The 17,139-nt window shown below is 49.1% G+C and overlaps 1 protein-coding gene across 1 annotated transcript in view; it reads left to right on the forward strand.

The window, feature by feature from the left end:
- The first annotated feature begins 4,025 nt into the window (after window positions 1-4,025).
- Window positions 4,026-17,139, forward strand: part of Iqsec3 (IQ motif and Sec7 domain ArfGEF 3) — a 94,809-nt gene continuing 81,695 nt past the window's right edge. Inside the window, exon 1 of the mRNA XM_027429351.2 lies at window positions 4,026-4,561. Coding sequence (XP_027285152.1) covers window positions 4,026-4,561 — 536 coding nt within the window. The remainder of the gene's footprint in view (window positions 4,562-17,139) is intronic.

Genomic DNA, 17,139 nt, shown 5'->3' on the forward strand with positions numbered 1-17,139 from the left:
GAGCTGGGCCCTCCCCCACTGATCACTAATTGAGAAAATGCCTTACAGCTGGATCTCATGGAGGCATTTCCTCAGCTGAAGCTCCTTCCTTTCTGATGACCCTAACTTGTATCAAGTTGGCACACAAAACCAGCCAGTACACTTTCATAATGTACTATCACTATATTTCCTCCACAAGTTTCTGGTGGTCATGATGTTTATCCCAGCAACAGAAAGAAAACTAGGACAGAAGGTAAGGAAGGACCTCTGGAAACTGAAGCATCCCCTTTGAATCTGCTGCCAAATGTCAAAGGCAGCAGAGACAGAGACACGGCTCCCTGCTGTCACTCATAGCAGCCAGAGGAGGTCATTAGTTGTCTTAGGAAACTCAACTAAAATAAAAACTGATCCTTGTTTTAGATGCAGAAAAGATTTGCAGGACAAAACAGTACAAAGCAGAGTTAGATTTTATTGAAAAGAGCAAGATGCTCAGGGCATACCTGAGAGCATGGGTGTGGTGAGAGCATGGGTGTGGACTTCTTAATGGATGGTTGCAGTTTACTAAAAGACATTTTTACCTTAGATGTTAAGCACAATGGCTAAGAAAGAGAGACATCCAGGTAAAGAATATGATATATTCAAATGGGCATGGGCTATCATCATCATCACCATCATCATTATTGTTATTATTATTATGGTTTTTTGAGACAGGGTTTCTTTGTGTAGGCCTGGAACTTGCACTATAAACCAGGCTGGCCTCAAACTCACAAAGATCCACCTGTCTCTGCCTCCCAAGTGCTGGGATTAAAGGTGTGCACCACAACCACCCATGGGGCATAGACTTTTAAAGGGAAGTAATAGTTAAGTGTCTTAATAGTCACCATATATACCTTGTTGGTAGCTCTCAAGCCACATTTGAAAGGGCTACTCCTTTTGACAAGTGAAATTATAGGGTGGCTCAAGAATTATCTTGGATGGGGCTATAATCTGATAAGGGTGAACCAGGAGTCACTGGGATTGCACAAGGGGATTAGAAGGCACTCCTTAACTATAAAGGGAATTTCTGACAAGATGTCTACAAATGTTCAGGTTTTTATTTGGAAAGAGAGAGGGTACTTTATAAAATGTTGCTCATTGTATTGGAATCCTTGACTCCCAGTTGACAGAAAGCTTCAACATGGTTCCTAGATGAGGGGCCCCTTTCACTGCTTATGTCCCATAATGTTCTGTCTTTCCATTCTGCCTCATGGTTACCAAGCTGAAATGCACAGCATGGATCGCTGTAAGACTAAGCACTGGTGGGCTGTGGGCTAAACTCTTGGGGCTCGTACACTTTGGAGGAAAGAGCGCAGAGATCAGCCCTCATCAGGAAAGATGAGTCAGCCCTAGAGTGGTCACCATCATCCTGCCAAAGTTCAAAACCAAGCCAACCCCCAAGAGACTTTTCTACTGCTAGAACAATGGCCATTAATCTTAAGGGAAAACAACAAAATGTGGACTTAGAGAAATCACAATAAAATGTTAAAAAAAATTACTACACATGCACAGAGACAGGAAAAGGAGAACCCAAAATAGGTGAAAACAAGCATAGTCAACCCAGAACGAAATTGGAAGGGTATTTTTTTAAAAGATGGAATTTATACAGTTGAATCTTCAAACTGTAACATAGAAAATTAAAAAAAAAACTGACGGAAATGACACCAGAGACTCAGTGACCTATAGAGGAGCATGAGCCAATTTAGACAGTTTATGTTAGATCTCACTGACGCTTAAAACTTCCGAATTATCTGTCTGCCAGGAATACCACCCAGAACAAATTTCATTTCAGATATTACATTCTCAGAGGTGAAAACTGCTTAGAAATCCCATTTAGTTATTTTTTAAAATCACATTTCTTGCCTCATTGTGTTCACATATATCCTTAAATCCTTAGACATATTTAGAGCAGCTGTTTCAAAACTCTGCCTGAGAATTCCACGTCCCTGCCATTTACATTGTTTCTATTTTTCTCCATCTTTTGAGTCATAATGGGAATAAGAATGGGTCGTCAGAAAATGCTAGCCAAGGACCCTGGCACAGTGTTTGTAAGAGCTGAAAGAAAATAAAAGTCAACCCAGCACAAAGAAATCCCCAAAAGGAGAAACACCAGAGGCTTCTGCACTGCCACTGAGAACAAAAGCGGCCACTATGAAAAGATCATCAGGAAGTCTCTTCCAAAGCTAAACCTGTATTTCAAACAATCCAGGAATTTCAATTCTAGATTTCTACTCTTGGCAAAACATTCTAAACATGTGTCCACCTGTCCTTTAATAATGTTAGCAACTGATTCTATACCATCAAGGCAAACGTCTACCCAGCTCTTTTCCCTTTGCAGTGCAATCAACAAACTTTTCTTTCTTAAAATGAAAGTGCTAAACAACTAAAATACCCATCAACAGCATCAACAGGTAGATGGGAGAAAGGATTGTGCTATATCTGCTTCTACTCACCCTAAAATAAAAATAAATTAATGGTGCTTGTAGAAGAATGGATGGACCTCAAACACACCAGATGGGAGCAAGTATACATTATGTGATTTCATTAATATTAAATTCCACAACAGGCAAAAACTAATGTGCATTTAGAGGAAGCAGATGAATGCTTAGCTGGGCGGGCGGGGGGAAGGGGGGAAAAGAAGTTGAACAGAGCATAGGGGTGCTTATTACATGTAGCCATTTTGTTTGTAGTGATGAATGATTGGGTATATATTGTCAAAATCCACTGAACTGTGTAGTCAGAATGAGTACAGATTGTTGCATGTGAATTATGACTCCAGGTGCCCTGAGACCTCATTTCTAGAGTAAATCCAGCACTAGCAGCCTCCCTGCTGTAATTTTCCTCCTGGCTGACCTAATATGATGCTACATTCAGTGGGTGTTTTATATGCAAAGACTGAAGAAATGAACAGATCATTGTATGTTGATTCATGTCTCCCGGCTTCCAGGAAAATCCGTCCTTCCTCAGATGTTAACTCTGCCAAGAAACTTCCCAGAAACCCAGACTGGTGGCTCTGACAACACTCTAGTTACAACTCTGTCTTACTGCCACATTTCAATACTAATTATCACCTCTTTTGTCCACTGTTCGTCAGCTATAAGAAGCCAACAAATCCACCCTGGTCTAACCTTGTCATTATACGGTCTCCTAATCCAGCGTTTACTAATTGCATGCACTTCCTAGATGTCTAACGGAATGGTTGCCTCGGAAGGTTCTGGAAGCAGTAGCCACAGAGGCCCTGCTCTATTTAGTTTCTGTTCTAGTACAAAGAGCCATGAGATGTCATTCCAGAGAAAACCCTGTATGAGAGCCTTCCTGCTTTAATTTACACCTGACAGAACTAAGCAACAGCCCACACATGTTTTCCAATCTCTTGACCGTTCATGGACATTCCAGGGCATCCCTAAAAGCATATTGTTGAGCATCAAAGAGGCAGGTGAGTCCCCTCCTCAGAAGGTCTTAAAAATGGTCCCCAGCCTCTGAGATGGCTAGATACAGGAAAACGAGATTGTGACCTTTTAGATGTCTTTCTCTCTTCCTCTGTACCCACCTCCCTTTATTCGTCCTTTCTCTAGTAGTTTCCTTTTTGTCTTTTTCCTGGTCCCATCGCACTTTCCCAGCGCTACTGCTTGGGTTGGCTCTTCCTTCCTAGCCAGTAGGACTGATCTCCATCCTGGGCTCTCATGGAGCATCCCTCATAGTCCAGCCTCTTCCCCACAGCTCCCCACTCTTCCCCCTTCTCTCCTCCCCGCCCTACGGAAAGCAGAGTCCCTCACGAAGCCCAGAGGTGGGAGGTGGGTCCTGGCGCCGGGTCCGCCCCTCAGTGCGTGTGCGAAAGCCTGTGTGGCGGTGACGCGCGCAGGCGGCGGCGGGAAGGGGAGGGAGAGAGCAAGAGAGAGGGAAGGAGGCCGCCGACCGCCGGGGCTGCTGGGCTCCTGCGCGCTCACGCTCCCCGCGCCCGCCGAGGCGCAGGCAGGGTGCAGGCGGCGGCGGCGCGGCGGGCGGGCGGCATGGAGAGCCTGCTGGAGAACCCGGTGCGCGCCGTGCTCTACCTCAAGGAGCTCACGGCCATCGTGCAGAACCAGCAAAGCCTCATCCACACCCAGCGCCAGCGCATCGATGAGCTGGAGCGGCGTCTAGACGAGCTGAGCGCGGAGAACCGCAGCCTGTGGGAACACCAGCAGCTTCTGCAAGCCCAGCCTCCGCCCGGGCTCGTTCCCCCATCGACAGCCCCACTGCCTGCTCCGACAACCACCGCTCCGGCCGCCACTGCGGCCCAGGAGGCTCTTCAGGACCACGGACAGCTCCCACCCGCCACGCCGGAGCCGCCGCTTCAGCACCACGGACAGCTCCTGGCACAGCCCCAGCCGGGCCCCAGCAGCAGGGCTCAGGCTCCCCAGTCGCCCCACCAGCACTCGGTGGTACCCGGGGCGGTAGCCGACAAGGAGAAGGAGCGTCCCCCGAGTTGTTGCGCTGCCGCCGGAGCCCTGCTTCAGCACACATCCCCCGCCGCCCTCGGCAAGGGCGTCCTGAGCAGGAGACCCGAGTGAGTGGGGAAGAGGAGGTGGGAGAGGCAAGAGGGTGTGAGGAGATAGGGGAAATCAGCATGCAAGAGTGAAGGACGGGGCTAATGTGAAGTAAAGCGGATGAAGATGCCTTGGATAGAAATGTGTCAAGGAGATCCCCGCAAAGAAAGGCTTGAGATACACGTTTGAGGGTTTGTGGTGGTTGGAGCAAAAGGAAGTATTTAGACCATCTTTGGGGCAAAAAATTGAGAGACACGAGCTTAAACTGGTTGAGGATATTGGCAACTTCAGGGAATAAAGAGATAAAATTGAGAGGAAATTGGGGGTAAAAATTAATCCAAAGCAGAGGACTACTGAGGGATTTAAGCTAGGAAAAATTCGGAAGGGAGTTTGCATAGTACAACTGTTTAAATAGTGAGACACCAAGAAGACGACTTGATCAGGAGGTTTGTTGAGAGCTTTAAAGGGGCTGGGGTCCAGCACGGAGTTTTAGAGAGGGGGGGATAAAGCTGAAGGACAGGAGGGATGTGAACAGGCAGGGAAGCTGGGTATAGGAAGATGAGGGGTGGGAGACAGCGCTGCCCAGGGGAAAGAGGTGGCTCTTTATCTGAGGCAGGGGGAGTCAAAGCCAGGAGTGGCTCACTTGGGGAAGCTTTCTCCCTGCTGACACAAGTAAGCATCTTCATTCTGAGTCCCTGCAGTGCCCAAGGGGGACACAGGAACAACCTTCCAGACTTGTGGGTGTCTCTGTTACAGCTTGAGGGCTCACCTGGCTCGAGCTCGCCTCTGACTCAGAAGCATAACTGGGTGCAGGGTGGTTGGCAATCACGGGAAGGAAACAATGATGATGGAAACAGTTCCTTGAATGCAATGCCTCTGTAAATTCCTGCTGTAGCTACTTATGGCAAGACCTAGTTCTCTTTGGTTATTTGGAAACCTCATCTTGGATTCCAGGAGAAATGTTAATTGTCGCCGTGCAGTCTAAGGCCTCGAGAATTTTCTTCACTCATGAGGTCCATGGAATAGGAATGTGGGAGGAAGAGTTGAAGGGGGCTGGACTGTGTTCTCTGTGTTGGGGAAGCTTGACAGTCCTGTCAGTATTACTTCTCTCATTAGACAGGGGAGGGAAGAACAGCCCTGTGGCAATTAGTACCTGGTCAATGCGGGCCAGATGATGCGATGCTAAAGGACAGGGAGGGGCCAAGTGGGGAGAGCCGAGCACCTCATCCCTACTCACCTTGTATGTGCTTTACGTCTGGAAGACACTTGCGAAGGTTGGCTGCATTTCTTAAAAAGCTCGCCTCTTCTCTGTCCCCTGCCTCACTGTCTCTCCCATCTCTGTGGAGTTAAGAAGGTGGGTCAGGCATGCTGGATCACAGGGTAGGTATGACCAGAGTCACAGGACTCCAGGGGTGGAGATCTAGGATGACCCAGCTTGATAGACCTAATGCATCTGACTCAACATCTGAGAAAATCCTCCATGGCATATTTGTCTTTCAGTTTTATGGCTGTCTTTTTTTTTTTTTTTTTTGGCATGAAAAGCAGCAAGGCAGTTTTTCCTCAACACCCACATCTCAGATAAGGACAACATTCTTCCCAGGTACTCCACCCCACTTCCTTGGGAGCAGCCATAGCAGCCTGATGTTTAGGATTTTTCACCTGAATTCTCTACTCGTGGCATCTGGCATCTTCCTCCTTACCCACTAATCCCCACTTTCTTTGCATCTCACTGGGAAGCTGTGACCAAGAAGGGTTGGTGACAGAGCTTGGTTCTTGGATGAAGATCTCTCTGCAGCCCCCAGGGGGGTCCTAGAGAGCCCTACCTCTGTACAGATGTTCCTGCTAGGAATTCAGAGATTGAGGTATCACCTGGATTCCTCTTTGGCCTCATATGTCAATACCATGTGACTTCCTTGTCTTCCCTGTCCTGCTTCTGCTTCCTATGGAGCAAAAATAAGAACCAACCATCATGGCGGAGGGGTGTAGAAGCAGCTGGGAACATTTTACCTGGAAAGCTGGCCAGGCACTGAGGGGTTCATCATGTCATTAACTTCTCACTTTCTCTGGACTCTCCAGCTTTCCCCCTTTTCCTCAGGCCTAGATACCCAGAAACGTCAAGAGTGAGAACATACTTACCTCGAAACTTTCTTTCATTCTTTGCAAAATAACTCACACCTTGGGCCCCTGGAATTACATTTCTTTTCCCATGTTTCTGCCTGACTTCAGCCAACATTTCCCCATAGAATTTGGGAATGATTCACTGTTGCTCACTGGGTGTTTAGCCCACTCTAGCCTCTACCGGTGTATCCTCTGTGCATCCTATATTACAGGTCAGGGCTAGATGGAGCCAGCAGGCAGAGAGAGAGAGAGGAGAGAGAGAGAGAGAGAGAGAGAGAGAGAGAGAGAGAGAGAGAGAGAGAGAGAGAGAGCTCCATGTAAAAGGGAAGGGGAGGGGAAGAGAACCAGCACCTGTGCCCCTGGGCCCTACCTGCTCTTTTGCCCATGCAAAAGAGCGAAGTTGGTTCTCTACCATGCAGAGGGGGGAGGGATGCAAGAGAGAGCTTCAGATCATAATTTTGCCGCAAATCTTTGCTTATTCCTCTCTGCCCTCATTACAGAAGAATGTGCCCTAGGTAGGCAGCTACAGATGGGCAAAAAAGTTCAAACAGCCAGGCATTGTTAAATACCATCTACAGCATACACACACACACACACACACACACACACACACACACACACACACACACACACGAATGCGTGCACATGCACAGCACAACACAACAGCCATATAGTGTCTCTCCTCAATTCCTCATCTTGCCCAACACTGGAAGAATCAGGAGCTCAGGGCCTGGGAAATGATGGATCGTTTAGTGGCCATCTGATGGAGATGAGTGTGCAGCCTGGCCTCTCTCACTCCTTCCCCTAGGAGACACACAAAGGGGTTGGTGTTGGGATCCAGGCTAAGAAAGCAGCAATGTGGAGGCGGGTGAGTACAGAAGCGTTACAGAAGCCCTAGGGGTTAACATCCTTTCTCTGCCTGCTTCCTGCTCCTGCAATGCACGAGCCCCCACTGCTTATGCTGCTTAATGAAAGCAGCAAACATAGCTCCTTCCTCTTTTGTTTTTTTTTTTCAATCAAAGCTCACAGCAGCTGCAGAATTGATTATTATCTTTTTCCTGGCTGGAGCCAGGCCTTAGCCTGACTTGGAAAAGACCCCTCTGTGGAAGCACATGACCCTATGCAGCCTTTGTGGCCACAGCTTCTGTTACAGCACACTTGCCCACCTACTCAGTCATGTGTTTAGTTGGGAATCCCTGGGCTTGCCTGCATCTCCAGCCCCAGAGGTAGGTGATTACTCACTTTGAGGTCAGATTTGGGCATTGTGTTTCAAATTCAGCTCTTACTCCAAGCTCCCCAACTCAGAGTAAATGTCCAAGAACCTTAGTATTTACTGTGGCTTTGTTTCTTACTTCCTCACCTTCCTGGAGCACCCTTCACCTTCTTCATTACCTTTCTTCTCTTTTCCCCTCTCTTCTCTCAAATTCTCCCCCCTTCTTCCTCTGGTCCCCATTTCCTTTTCCCAATGGAGATGGAACCCATGACCTTGTACATGCTAAGCTCATGTTCTAGCACTGAGCTCCACCCACTAGCACTACATGAAACAAATCTTGAGTCATCTCTAGTGCTCCGCAGATTAATGCTGGCTAAAGTCTGGGGATGGCTCTTGAGAGGGTGACAGTCTATCAGTGGGCTAAATGCATCAGATGTTCGGTCTGTTGAGAAGCCTGAATTCTGAGGAAGTGGTCCTTCTGTGGCATATAACGAGAAACATCGAGAAGCATTTAAGCAGGTGTGAGAGAGTAGTGCAGCTGCCCAGAGCCATCCTCTCTCCACATTACAGAGTAAAAGAAATGGGCATACACAGAGACTCGGAACCAGACGGAAGAGTTTCTTGGCTAGAGGTGAGAATCTGTGTCAGAAAACAGTAAGAGCCAAGGATAGTCAGAAAGGAAATCGTCTAGCAGATTCAGTCCTGGGAGACATCTGTGTTGAGTGCAGACATTGCTTCCTCTGACAGAACATCCCTGCCTGAGCCACGTCAGTGGGTAGGGACAGTCTCAGCGTGTCCCCAGCCTAGAATGTCTGGTTGCCAAAGTCCACTCATCTGTCTATCCACGTCCACAAACTAGTTAGAAAGTGGGGTCAGAGGAGGGTTCACTTGAGGAGGGAGTGAATTCTGCTCACTCCTGCAAGCTGGCACACAGCAGATCTTTATAAAGATTTGCTGCCCAGACCTTTGCTAAGGCCCAAAACGATCCTCTTTCTGTCCCTTAATACAAGGAGGGGAAAAAAGCACAAAGTTTTAGAGATTGAAGCCATTCCTTAGCCTCTGGGGACCCCCCCCCCATGCATCACATCTCCCTTTCTTCACCCCCAGCCCTTCCCATATCACATAAGCAAAATCACAGGGCCCCCCAGAGGCAACCCAGCTCAGGTTCCTCGTGGCCCCGACCCAAGCAAGAAGCACAGCAGTTGGAGATGGTCATTCAGCAAGTATCTGTGCACCTCAGTTCCAAAGGTCACTTCCTGGGGAGGAGAGGAGCCAGACTGGGTTAGGGCCGGGTGGGGAGGAAGCTAAAAGGTGTACTGAGGAAAAGAAGAGTAAGCAAGGACCCGCAGTTAGACCAAGGTCTAAACGGAGACCCAATTCTTGAGTTTAAATCCCATGTAGAGGTTTTTACACTAACTTCTCTTATTGGGAAGCCAGAACATTTTTTTTTCCCACAGCAGTCTAGACATAAACTCCATGGTCCAGGACACAGAATGGCAGCAGCTTCGTAAGAGGTCCTGGGGACACTCTGGCAGGTTTTCAACCAGGAGAATTCTGGCAGGCTTCCAAGCTCAGGACACTGCAGTCACTTTCTGCTTCACTCTGGAAAAGCACCAAGTACAGGTCCTCTACAGAAGCTGCAAAAAGCTTGTCACCTCCATGCAGGAAGGGGACAGCTGGCTTCATTTCTGGTCCTACCGGCCTTCAAAAAAGAAAAGGACAGGAGTGAAGCGAGCAGACAAGCTGGAGTTCTCAGAAAGAGCTCTGGGAAACCACTGAAGCACAGAACATTTCAGGTCTGAGTGTCCGAGAACCTGGGATCTCAGAAGCACACCCGGGCAGGAGACCTGTCTTAGTGACGACCGGCTGGCCTCACCTTATTCCCATATACAGCCTGCTTTTGCACATAGAAAAAGGAGATGCTTTAAGGAGCTGCTGTGATGTTAGGAACTATGTACTCTCACTTATTTAGCACTATGCTGGGCTCTAATTAAGCACATCATACAACACAGTGCTTCAGTGTGCAAGGAATCCAAGACCAAGTGCATCATCTAGTCTCAGATACCAGCAGCAGACTAGAATCCACTAGGTCTGTTAGGTCCCCTTTGTACATCTGTGCCTTGCTCTTTTGTTCCTCTACACCAGACAGCATGTATCCCAACTATTCCAGAGCTGTGACTTGTAGGCTTGACCTTGTCAAGCGGCCAGGCAGGACAAAGTCACCATGGCCTGTGAGCTCTATGAAATGTGACAACTTCACAGCTGGAAAGCGCATCTCTAACTGCAAGCTCTCCTGCAGCACTTTAAAAGTATTTGCCCTTCTCTTAAGGATATCAAAGACATATGAGTTATCACCCTGCCCTCTGCTGAGAAGAAGGAGCTCTGTGACTTTTTCCCTAAAACGGGAAGCCACAGTGTCCTCAAGGGAAAGGCAAAGTGACCCACAGGGACAACAGTGGCCAGTGAGGCGGATACAGTACCCTGAGAAACAGCTTCCATGTTCATAAAAATCAGGCCCAGTGGTGAGTCCCTTCTGCAGACTGCTCCTCCTGGGGATGAAGGGTGGCCTTTCACTACGCACCACAGGCAGGGGTGGAGGGAATGCAGGGAGAGACCAAAAAGAGAAGAGGTTAAATGATGCTAAATGATGGGAGGGGACTGAGGGGACCCTACTATCTCAGGCCAGCCCTAAAAGATATAAGCCATCTTTCTGATGTTTTTCTTAAACGAGACACTTTTGGGAAAAAGTAAATACATGAAGAGTTTCTCATTCTCACAGGTGCTTGCGGCTACAAAGCCACCATTGGCAAAGACGTGTACAGTGTGTGTGTGTGTGTGTGTGTGTGTGTGTGTATGTGTGTGTAAGTGTGTGTGCCCGAGTGTGTATGTGTGTGCCTGTATGTGTTGGGATTCTGGGAACAGGCTGTTTTGCTGTTGTTCTTTGCTAGAATCAGGAGGGTTATGTAACTAAAAGCAGGGCCGCGCTGAGTGGTACCTGGCCTTTCCCCAGGAAGGCTGCTATGGACAGAGGGTATGCAGGCATCCTTACCAAGTCCCTTCCCAGAGAAGATCCCTGTGCTCAGTGCTGCCATCAGGCTATTCCATCCTGTCCAGAGCTGCAGGGACTAAAGGACTTCATGGATCCCCTGGGAAATCAAGCAAATGTCAGCACTAGAAGGATGCTTTAAGGCCACCTGGTCTGAACTTCTCCTTCTGTGAATGAGAAAATGCAAGTCTGAGGGGGAAGTGACTGAGGCTTCCAAACTAGTTAGTCACAAGACTAGATTTAGAGCTCTAACTCTTCATCCTGTTGCTCTGACTCTCTGTGGTGATGGATTAGAAGATCCCATCAGGATGATTCTACGGTGCTTGAGAGCAAACTGCAGCTACCTACCGGGGTTCAGAGGGCTGGAGAGGGGGAGCCGATCCACAGTCACTCTACGGAGTGTCTTCCCTGTGCCAAAATCCCACAGATTGTTTGGAGCACTTCAGGGTTATCTCTCTTGGTAAAAATGCCACTTTCAGGACTGGATAAAAACCATCCATGCAGCTTTATTAGTCTTTCCCACTTCCCCATAGAAACGTGTTTGTGGACAATCCCCAGGGCAGTGCTCACCAGAAGGGAAGGCTGCCTGACATCACTGGTTGACTGAAGACCAGGGCAGGAGGCGTAGGAGAATAAGGGCTCCAGTAAGGAGGTTGTTGAGAATATTTCCACTAATTTTTTTTAATTGAAACCCCTTGAGAAAAAGAGGAGGGAAAAGACACAAAGCTCACCCACAGGGAGAGTGGGTATGGAAGAACACAAAAGTCACTGTTACTTGGGTTGTAGAAGACAGCCTCCCCAGTGAGCCTCGGCTTTGCTGAAAAGGCCACAAAGGAAGGGCTGAAGAAGCATCAGGGTGCTGGGAAAGCTCTTGCTCTTTTCAATGATCTTGAAATAATGTTTGGGGTGGCAAAATGCCCCATGGCTACATCAGACATTGCTATAAAGCAGCAAGTACAGACTACCAGCAGCAAGGGTTGATGGTCCATGAACTCCAGGATATAGGAGATGAAAGCACAGCTCAGTACTGAGCCAGTACCCGATGAAGGAATGCTAGTTGAGAAATAAATAAATAAATAAATAAATAAATAAATAAATAAATAGATCCGGTGTCTGTGAAGCCAAGAGGGTTCTTAGATTCTGAAGGGGATGGTGTCAGGACTGAGGAAGAGCTGACTAGAAGACAACTCCCTCTCCCTAAGGTTCACCATTAGCTCAACAACACCGAACTTACTTTCTCTCATCGGAGCATATGCAAAGAACAGATGTGGGGGCTCAGCATTTCAGGCTGAATGGTGGACAGTAGAAGAATGTGTCCACCGTAATGGAGCTCACTATGAGCAAGGAGAGTTTGCCTCTACTTCCATTCCCAGCCTCTGACTAATCCCTAGGAAATACACTGATAACAAAGCAGAAAACATTCTAATGAATGTCTTAGTCACACACACACACACTCACACACTCACACACACTCACACACACATACACTCACACACACATACACTCACACACACTCACACACACACACTCACACACACACACACACTCACACACACATACACTCACACACACACATACACTCACACACATACACTCACACACACTCACACACACATACACTCACACACATACACTCACACACACACACACTCACACACACACTCACACACACACTCTCACACACACACACACATACACTCACACACACTCACACACACACACACACACACACACACACACACCCTGGGCAAGTCACAGTAGAAACATGACTACAGGATGGAGCCCTGAATCATGGCCTTATCCCTGGGAGGAGGAAAGGGCTGGCTCATGGCAGAAGGCACACAGGAAGATCTAGGTTCCATCCTTCACCCCAGCAAAAGGGAGGAAGGCAGAGGGAGAACAGAGGTAGGAGATGGGATTGGGATCACCACTCTGCCTGGGAAACAATAGGAACCAGGCTGCCTGCTCTCTAGTCCTGCTTCTTGGCCAGGCATTTCTCAAACTATTCCCTGGGTGATGTTAAGATCCAGGAAATAGTGGAGGGTGGTCGGTGTGCACATGGCATGGGCGTGTTTGTGCCACTAATGTGTTACTGAAATGGGCTTAGAGGTGCATCCAGCTCTATGCAGGCCTGGCAGTGAGGCAGGTCACCTCCCTACCTACCCCACCCGCAGTGAGGCCTGTTTGGTCAATTCATACTATCAGAAGGCCAGTTTTGCTTTTGTTTCTTCCTTCTCTTCATGGCAAGCTTTGTCTCTCTTGGCTAGCTAGTTGTTTCCCATTGCATCTCAGTAATCCTCAGCCAAACTGGATGTCCACACCCACCCTGTTGTCACCAGTATTCTAGCTGAGAAAGGCAGGATTCCTAGGACCTCGGAAAAATGAACCCCTGGGACGAAGCCCCCTAGAAACTGGGTAGAGCTGCAGCTGAGCTGCGCCCCAGGAGTTCTCTGTAGAGATACAGTGCTTCGATGTTACAGTACAACGGCGAAAAATCTGCAGTGGTTTTCTCTGCAGACTCTCCCTGCTTACTGTCCTGTGGCCAGGGCCTGGCACTAGCTGCCTCTCTTTGAACTTGCCAGGTTAAACCAGCCTCCTGCTTCCAGCAGTCAGGAATGCACTCCCATCCCTGGCACAGGCAGGGAACTCCGCAATTTCTTCCGCGATGAATGGTTCCAATCTACCACAATTTTCAATCAGTCCGAAAATGTAACACAATGATTATTTAAAAACAGCAGAAACAAAAACTGCAAAGCAGTTGGGAATTGTTTGGTTGGGTCTAGCTAGCATCAGGATTCCCCTCGCAGAGCCTATGCATATAAGAGGCCCTGCCCTGCAGCCTTGACTATTCCATGCTACCTAGTACACACACACACACACACACACACACACACACACACACACACACACACACACACCAGCAACGTCATCACCTGAACTCTGACCCCCAGGGCTTCTGGAGGCAGGTACAGGCTGACATCATTATCTTTTTAAGCAACTGGATTCTGACCCTACAGCCAAGACTGTGCCCAATTACAGCCTTGGAGCAACCCCTCCCCCGCCCTTGTCTGGACCTCGATTTCCCTCTTACTCCACTGGGCTACTCATTTCCTTCCTTGGCAGCAAGAATAGTGAAGCAGAACCCTTGGTGGGCTGCTTGAAAGACATCTCAAGACCCTGGGAAGTGAGCCTGGGCGAGACTAAACGCTTTCTGGAAGTAGGGCGACAGTGTGACAGTGTGACAGTGAAGCCTCTGAGGGTGGGATGAAGGGGAAATACCGGAAGAGGCTTTTAGAGCTAAGAACCCTGGAAATTTCCACTGGGCCCCCTGTGGCCAGCAAGGAGCTGCAGGAGGGGGCTCTGCAGCCACTCAGTGGCCTCCCTCCCGAGCCTGGGGACTGCTGCCACCGCCTGCATGGGGAAAGTCCTTCCTCTTCCATCCCACTCCAGGGACTCCCGGCTGGGGGCGAGAGCGGAGGACGACGGACTAGGCGTGTGGGCGGCTGGCGAGTTGCTGACGAACAGCACAGGATCTCCCGGCCCACGCGCCCCCTCTGCGCGCCGATGGCGTCACGCTCCCTCGCGGGGGCGGGCACCCCAGGCTCGGGAAAGCCGCGCGCCCCCGCCGCCCCGCGCGCGCCCGCTGCTGAGTCACACGCGTGGGAGAAGCATTGTCCTCCCCTGTGCGCTGTCCCCGCCCAGACCCCCCAGCCTGCAGAGCCTAGATTGCCCCAGGTGTTGGTCCATACTTTCCCCTCTCCCACCTGACAGCCTTCTCTCCCTCCTGCACCCACCTCCACACCCAACCCGGCCCCAGACTCACACTACACCCCTTCACAACCCACACTCACACTACACTCCTTCACAACCCACCCCTTCCACCACTGCATGGTGGCCGCACCTCCTCAGGACTTGCAGTGAGCGTGTGGCCAGGGCTGGGCACCTGATGCTGAGAGCTGTTGAGGTCTGGCCCAGGTTTGCCTGTGGATTCTCTTTGGATGTTGGGGAGTGAAGGAGGGGTTGATAGGGTCTTGGATGAAGATGGTGTCGATTTCTGTTCAACACACACACACACACACACACACACACACACACAGAGTCTTTTTATGCCCAACGTACCTGCAGAGGAGTCCAAGTCTTCTTCCTATACTTGGCTTTGGTAGATTTGCAATCCTAGTATTCCAACGAGCCTCCTGGCTGGGCCTAAAACGTTAAGTGACCGTGGTGCAGAGCCGAATTCGAATCTTGCCTTGGTGATTTACTAACTTTGGGCACAGCCCTGGTATTTCCTTTTGAAGGGGAATGGTGATGTCGTGACAGGCCAGCCGTGCCCTACTGAGGACTCCGAATGTGGTTAGTACCTCCTGTTAACTGGGGACCCTTCTAGTGGCAAGAACAAGTACTTATCCCCACACCTCCTAAATAATCTAGAAGGCTCAGAACAGGACTTCTCCCTTCCTCCCTTTTACATTTGACAGCCCTTCAAATATTTGAGGCCAGCTTCTCCGGGTCCCCGCTGTGCCGTCCAGCCCACCTCACCACTTCATCCACACCGTCACTCATCTTTCAGAATGACTCTATCCTAGGACTTCCTGCTACACGGGACTTTGAGCTGACTCTGACTTGGTTCAGCCCCACTTCTCTACAGAACACTGAGCAAGCCCGGAAACCAGAGTGCATGGGCACACAGCCTAGGCACTAACAGGCCCCTCCTCAGCCTCTGTTCCAAGGGCACACGGTCTGGGAACTGCTAAGCTTGGGCTGTGGGCATGGAACCCACGGACTTTCCCAGCCCTTCCCTGCAGACAATCATCCAACCCCGCTGAAGTGCCAGGGTGCTCACTCTCTAGCTTCGAGTCACCTCTACTTGTGCAAGGCTCCATCACCGCCACCACCACCACCACCAATGCCTGTGGACTCTTCACACAGCCCTGTTGATTTGCATTTCATCAAATCTAATTATGCCCTTTAATTTTTAAAATGTGTTCTCCTCAAATACATAGCACATTGATATAGCAAAAGAAAAAGTCAAGATGCATACACAATGTTTGATGGGGTATCTCCCCCTCCCCCATCACTTTTTAATATAGCCACTTACCCCCACCTCATCTTACCCCCACTCTCCAGCAACCAGTGTGAGCAATTTTCTTATCTTTCAACTGACTTTGTGGGTAAATCCAAGCACTCGGATGTACATCGTTCTTTTTACACAGATTGTAGTAAATAACTGCTGTTCTCTACTTAGATTTTTTTTTTCCACATTTGGTACCAAAAGAGCTGCCTTCTATGGCTGCTCAGCACATTGCATGGCCATGAATCTAGGTTCCTCAGTGCCTCCTGGTAGTTTTGGAAGGCAGGTTCTGGGCAGCCTGCCTCTCTGTAGTCATTTGGGGTATGCTTTCCTGTTAGCAAGAGGGTTGGGAGACAAGCAGACATAATTGAGGGGCTCCATTTGAAATGCCCTCCCATGCTATCATGCTATGAACATTGGTAAATTGCAATTGAAGATCCAGGGAGGATGTTTCTCAGGTGAAAAGAAAACTCTGGCTTAGCATGCCTTTGTTCTCTGGGGCTCCCTTTGCTGTCAAGGTTGCGGAAGCTATGGGTGTTATAATCTCCCAAGCAGGCTGAAGATCCTCCTTCAGGAGGTCTTTCTGAGCTGAGCTGAGCTGAGAAAGCAAACAAAGGTCTCACAGAAAGTAGCTCCCTTCCCTAAAAGTCGCATTTCCACGGTGTCTGCACTCATTTGTTCACACATGTACTGAGTATCTACAAAGTTCCAGTTACTGCTCCAGGCATGGGGATATAGAAGTGAGCCGAAAATTTCCAGACCCCTCCAGGAAGCTTGCAAGTCCCCCAAATAAAATGATGAAAACTCACTGTGTCTGATGGGTTAGCTGAGCTGCTCTGGAGGAAAGACAAGTAGAGAAGAGAGCCTGGCTGGTTAAAAAAAAAAAAGTGGGATACAAACAGATGCTGGGAAGCCCCCACAGGCAAGGTAGTCTCTGACACAGACCTGGAGGAAAGGTTATAGTGTCTGGGCTCCCTGGGGTACAGCTCAGAGCAAGACAGTGTAGTGGTTTCAGCTAGACAAGAGTCTAGGTGCAAAAGGAGCATAGCCTGGGGCAATCAGAGAGCTTGGTGAGTGTCTTAGTCACTGGTGCTGTGATAAAAATACCCTGGCAAAAGCAACTTAGAAGAGCCAGGGTTTTTTGTCAGCT

The sequence above is a fragment of the Cricetulus griseus genome, chromosome 8, assembly GCF_003668045.3.
Source record: "Cricetulus griseus strain 17A/GY chromosome 8, alternate assembly CriGri-PICRH-1.0, whole genome shotgun sequence".
Lineage (NCBI taxonomy): Eukaryota > Metazoa > Chordata > Mammalia > Rodentia > Cricetidae > Cricetulus > Cricetulus griseus.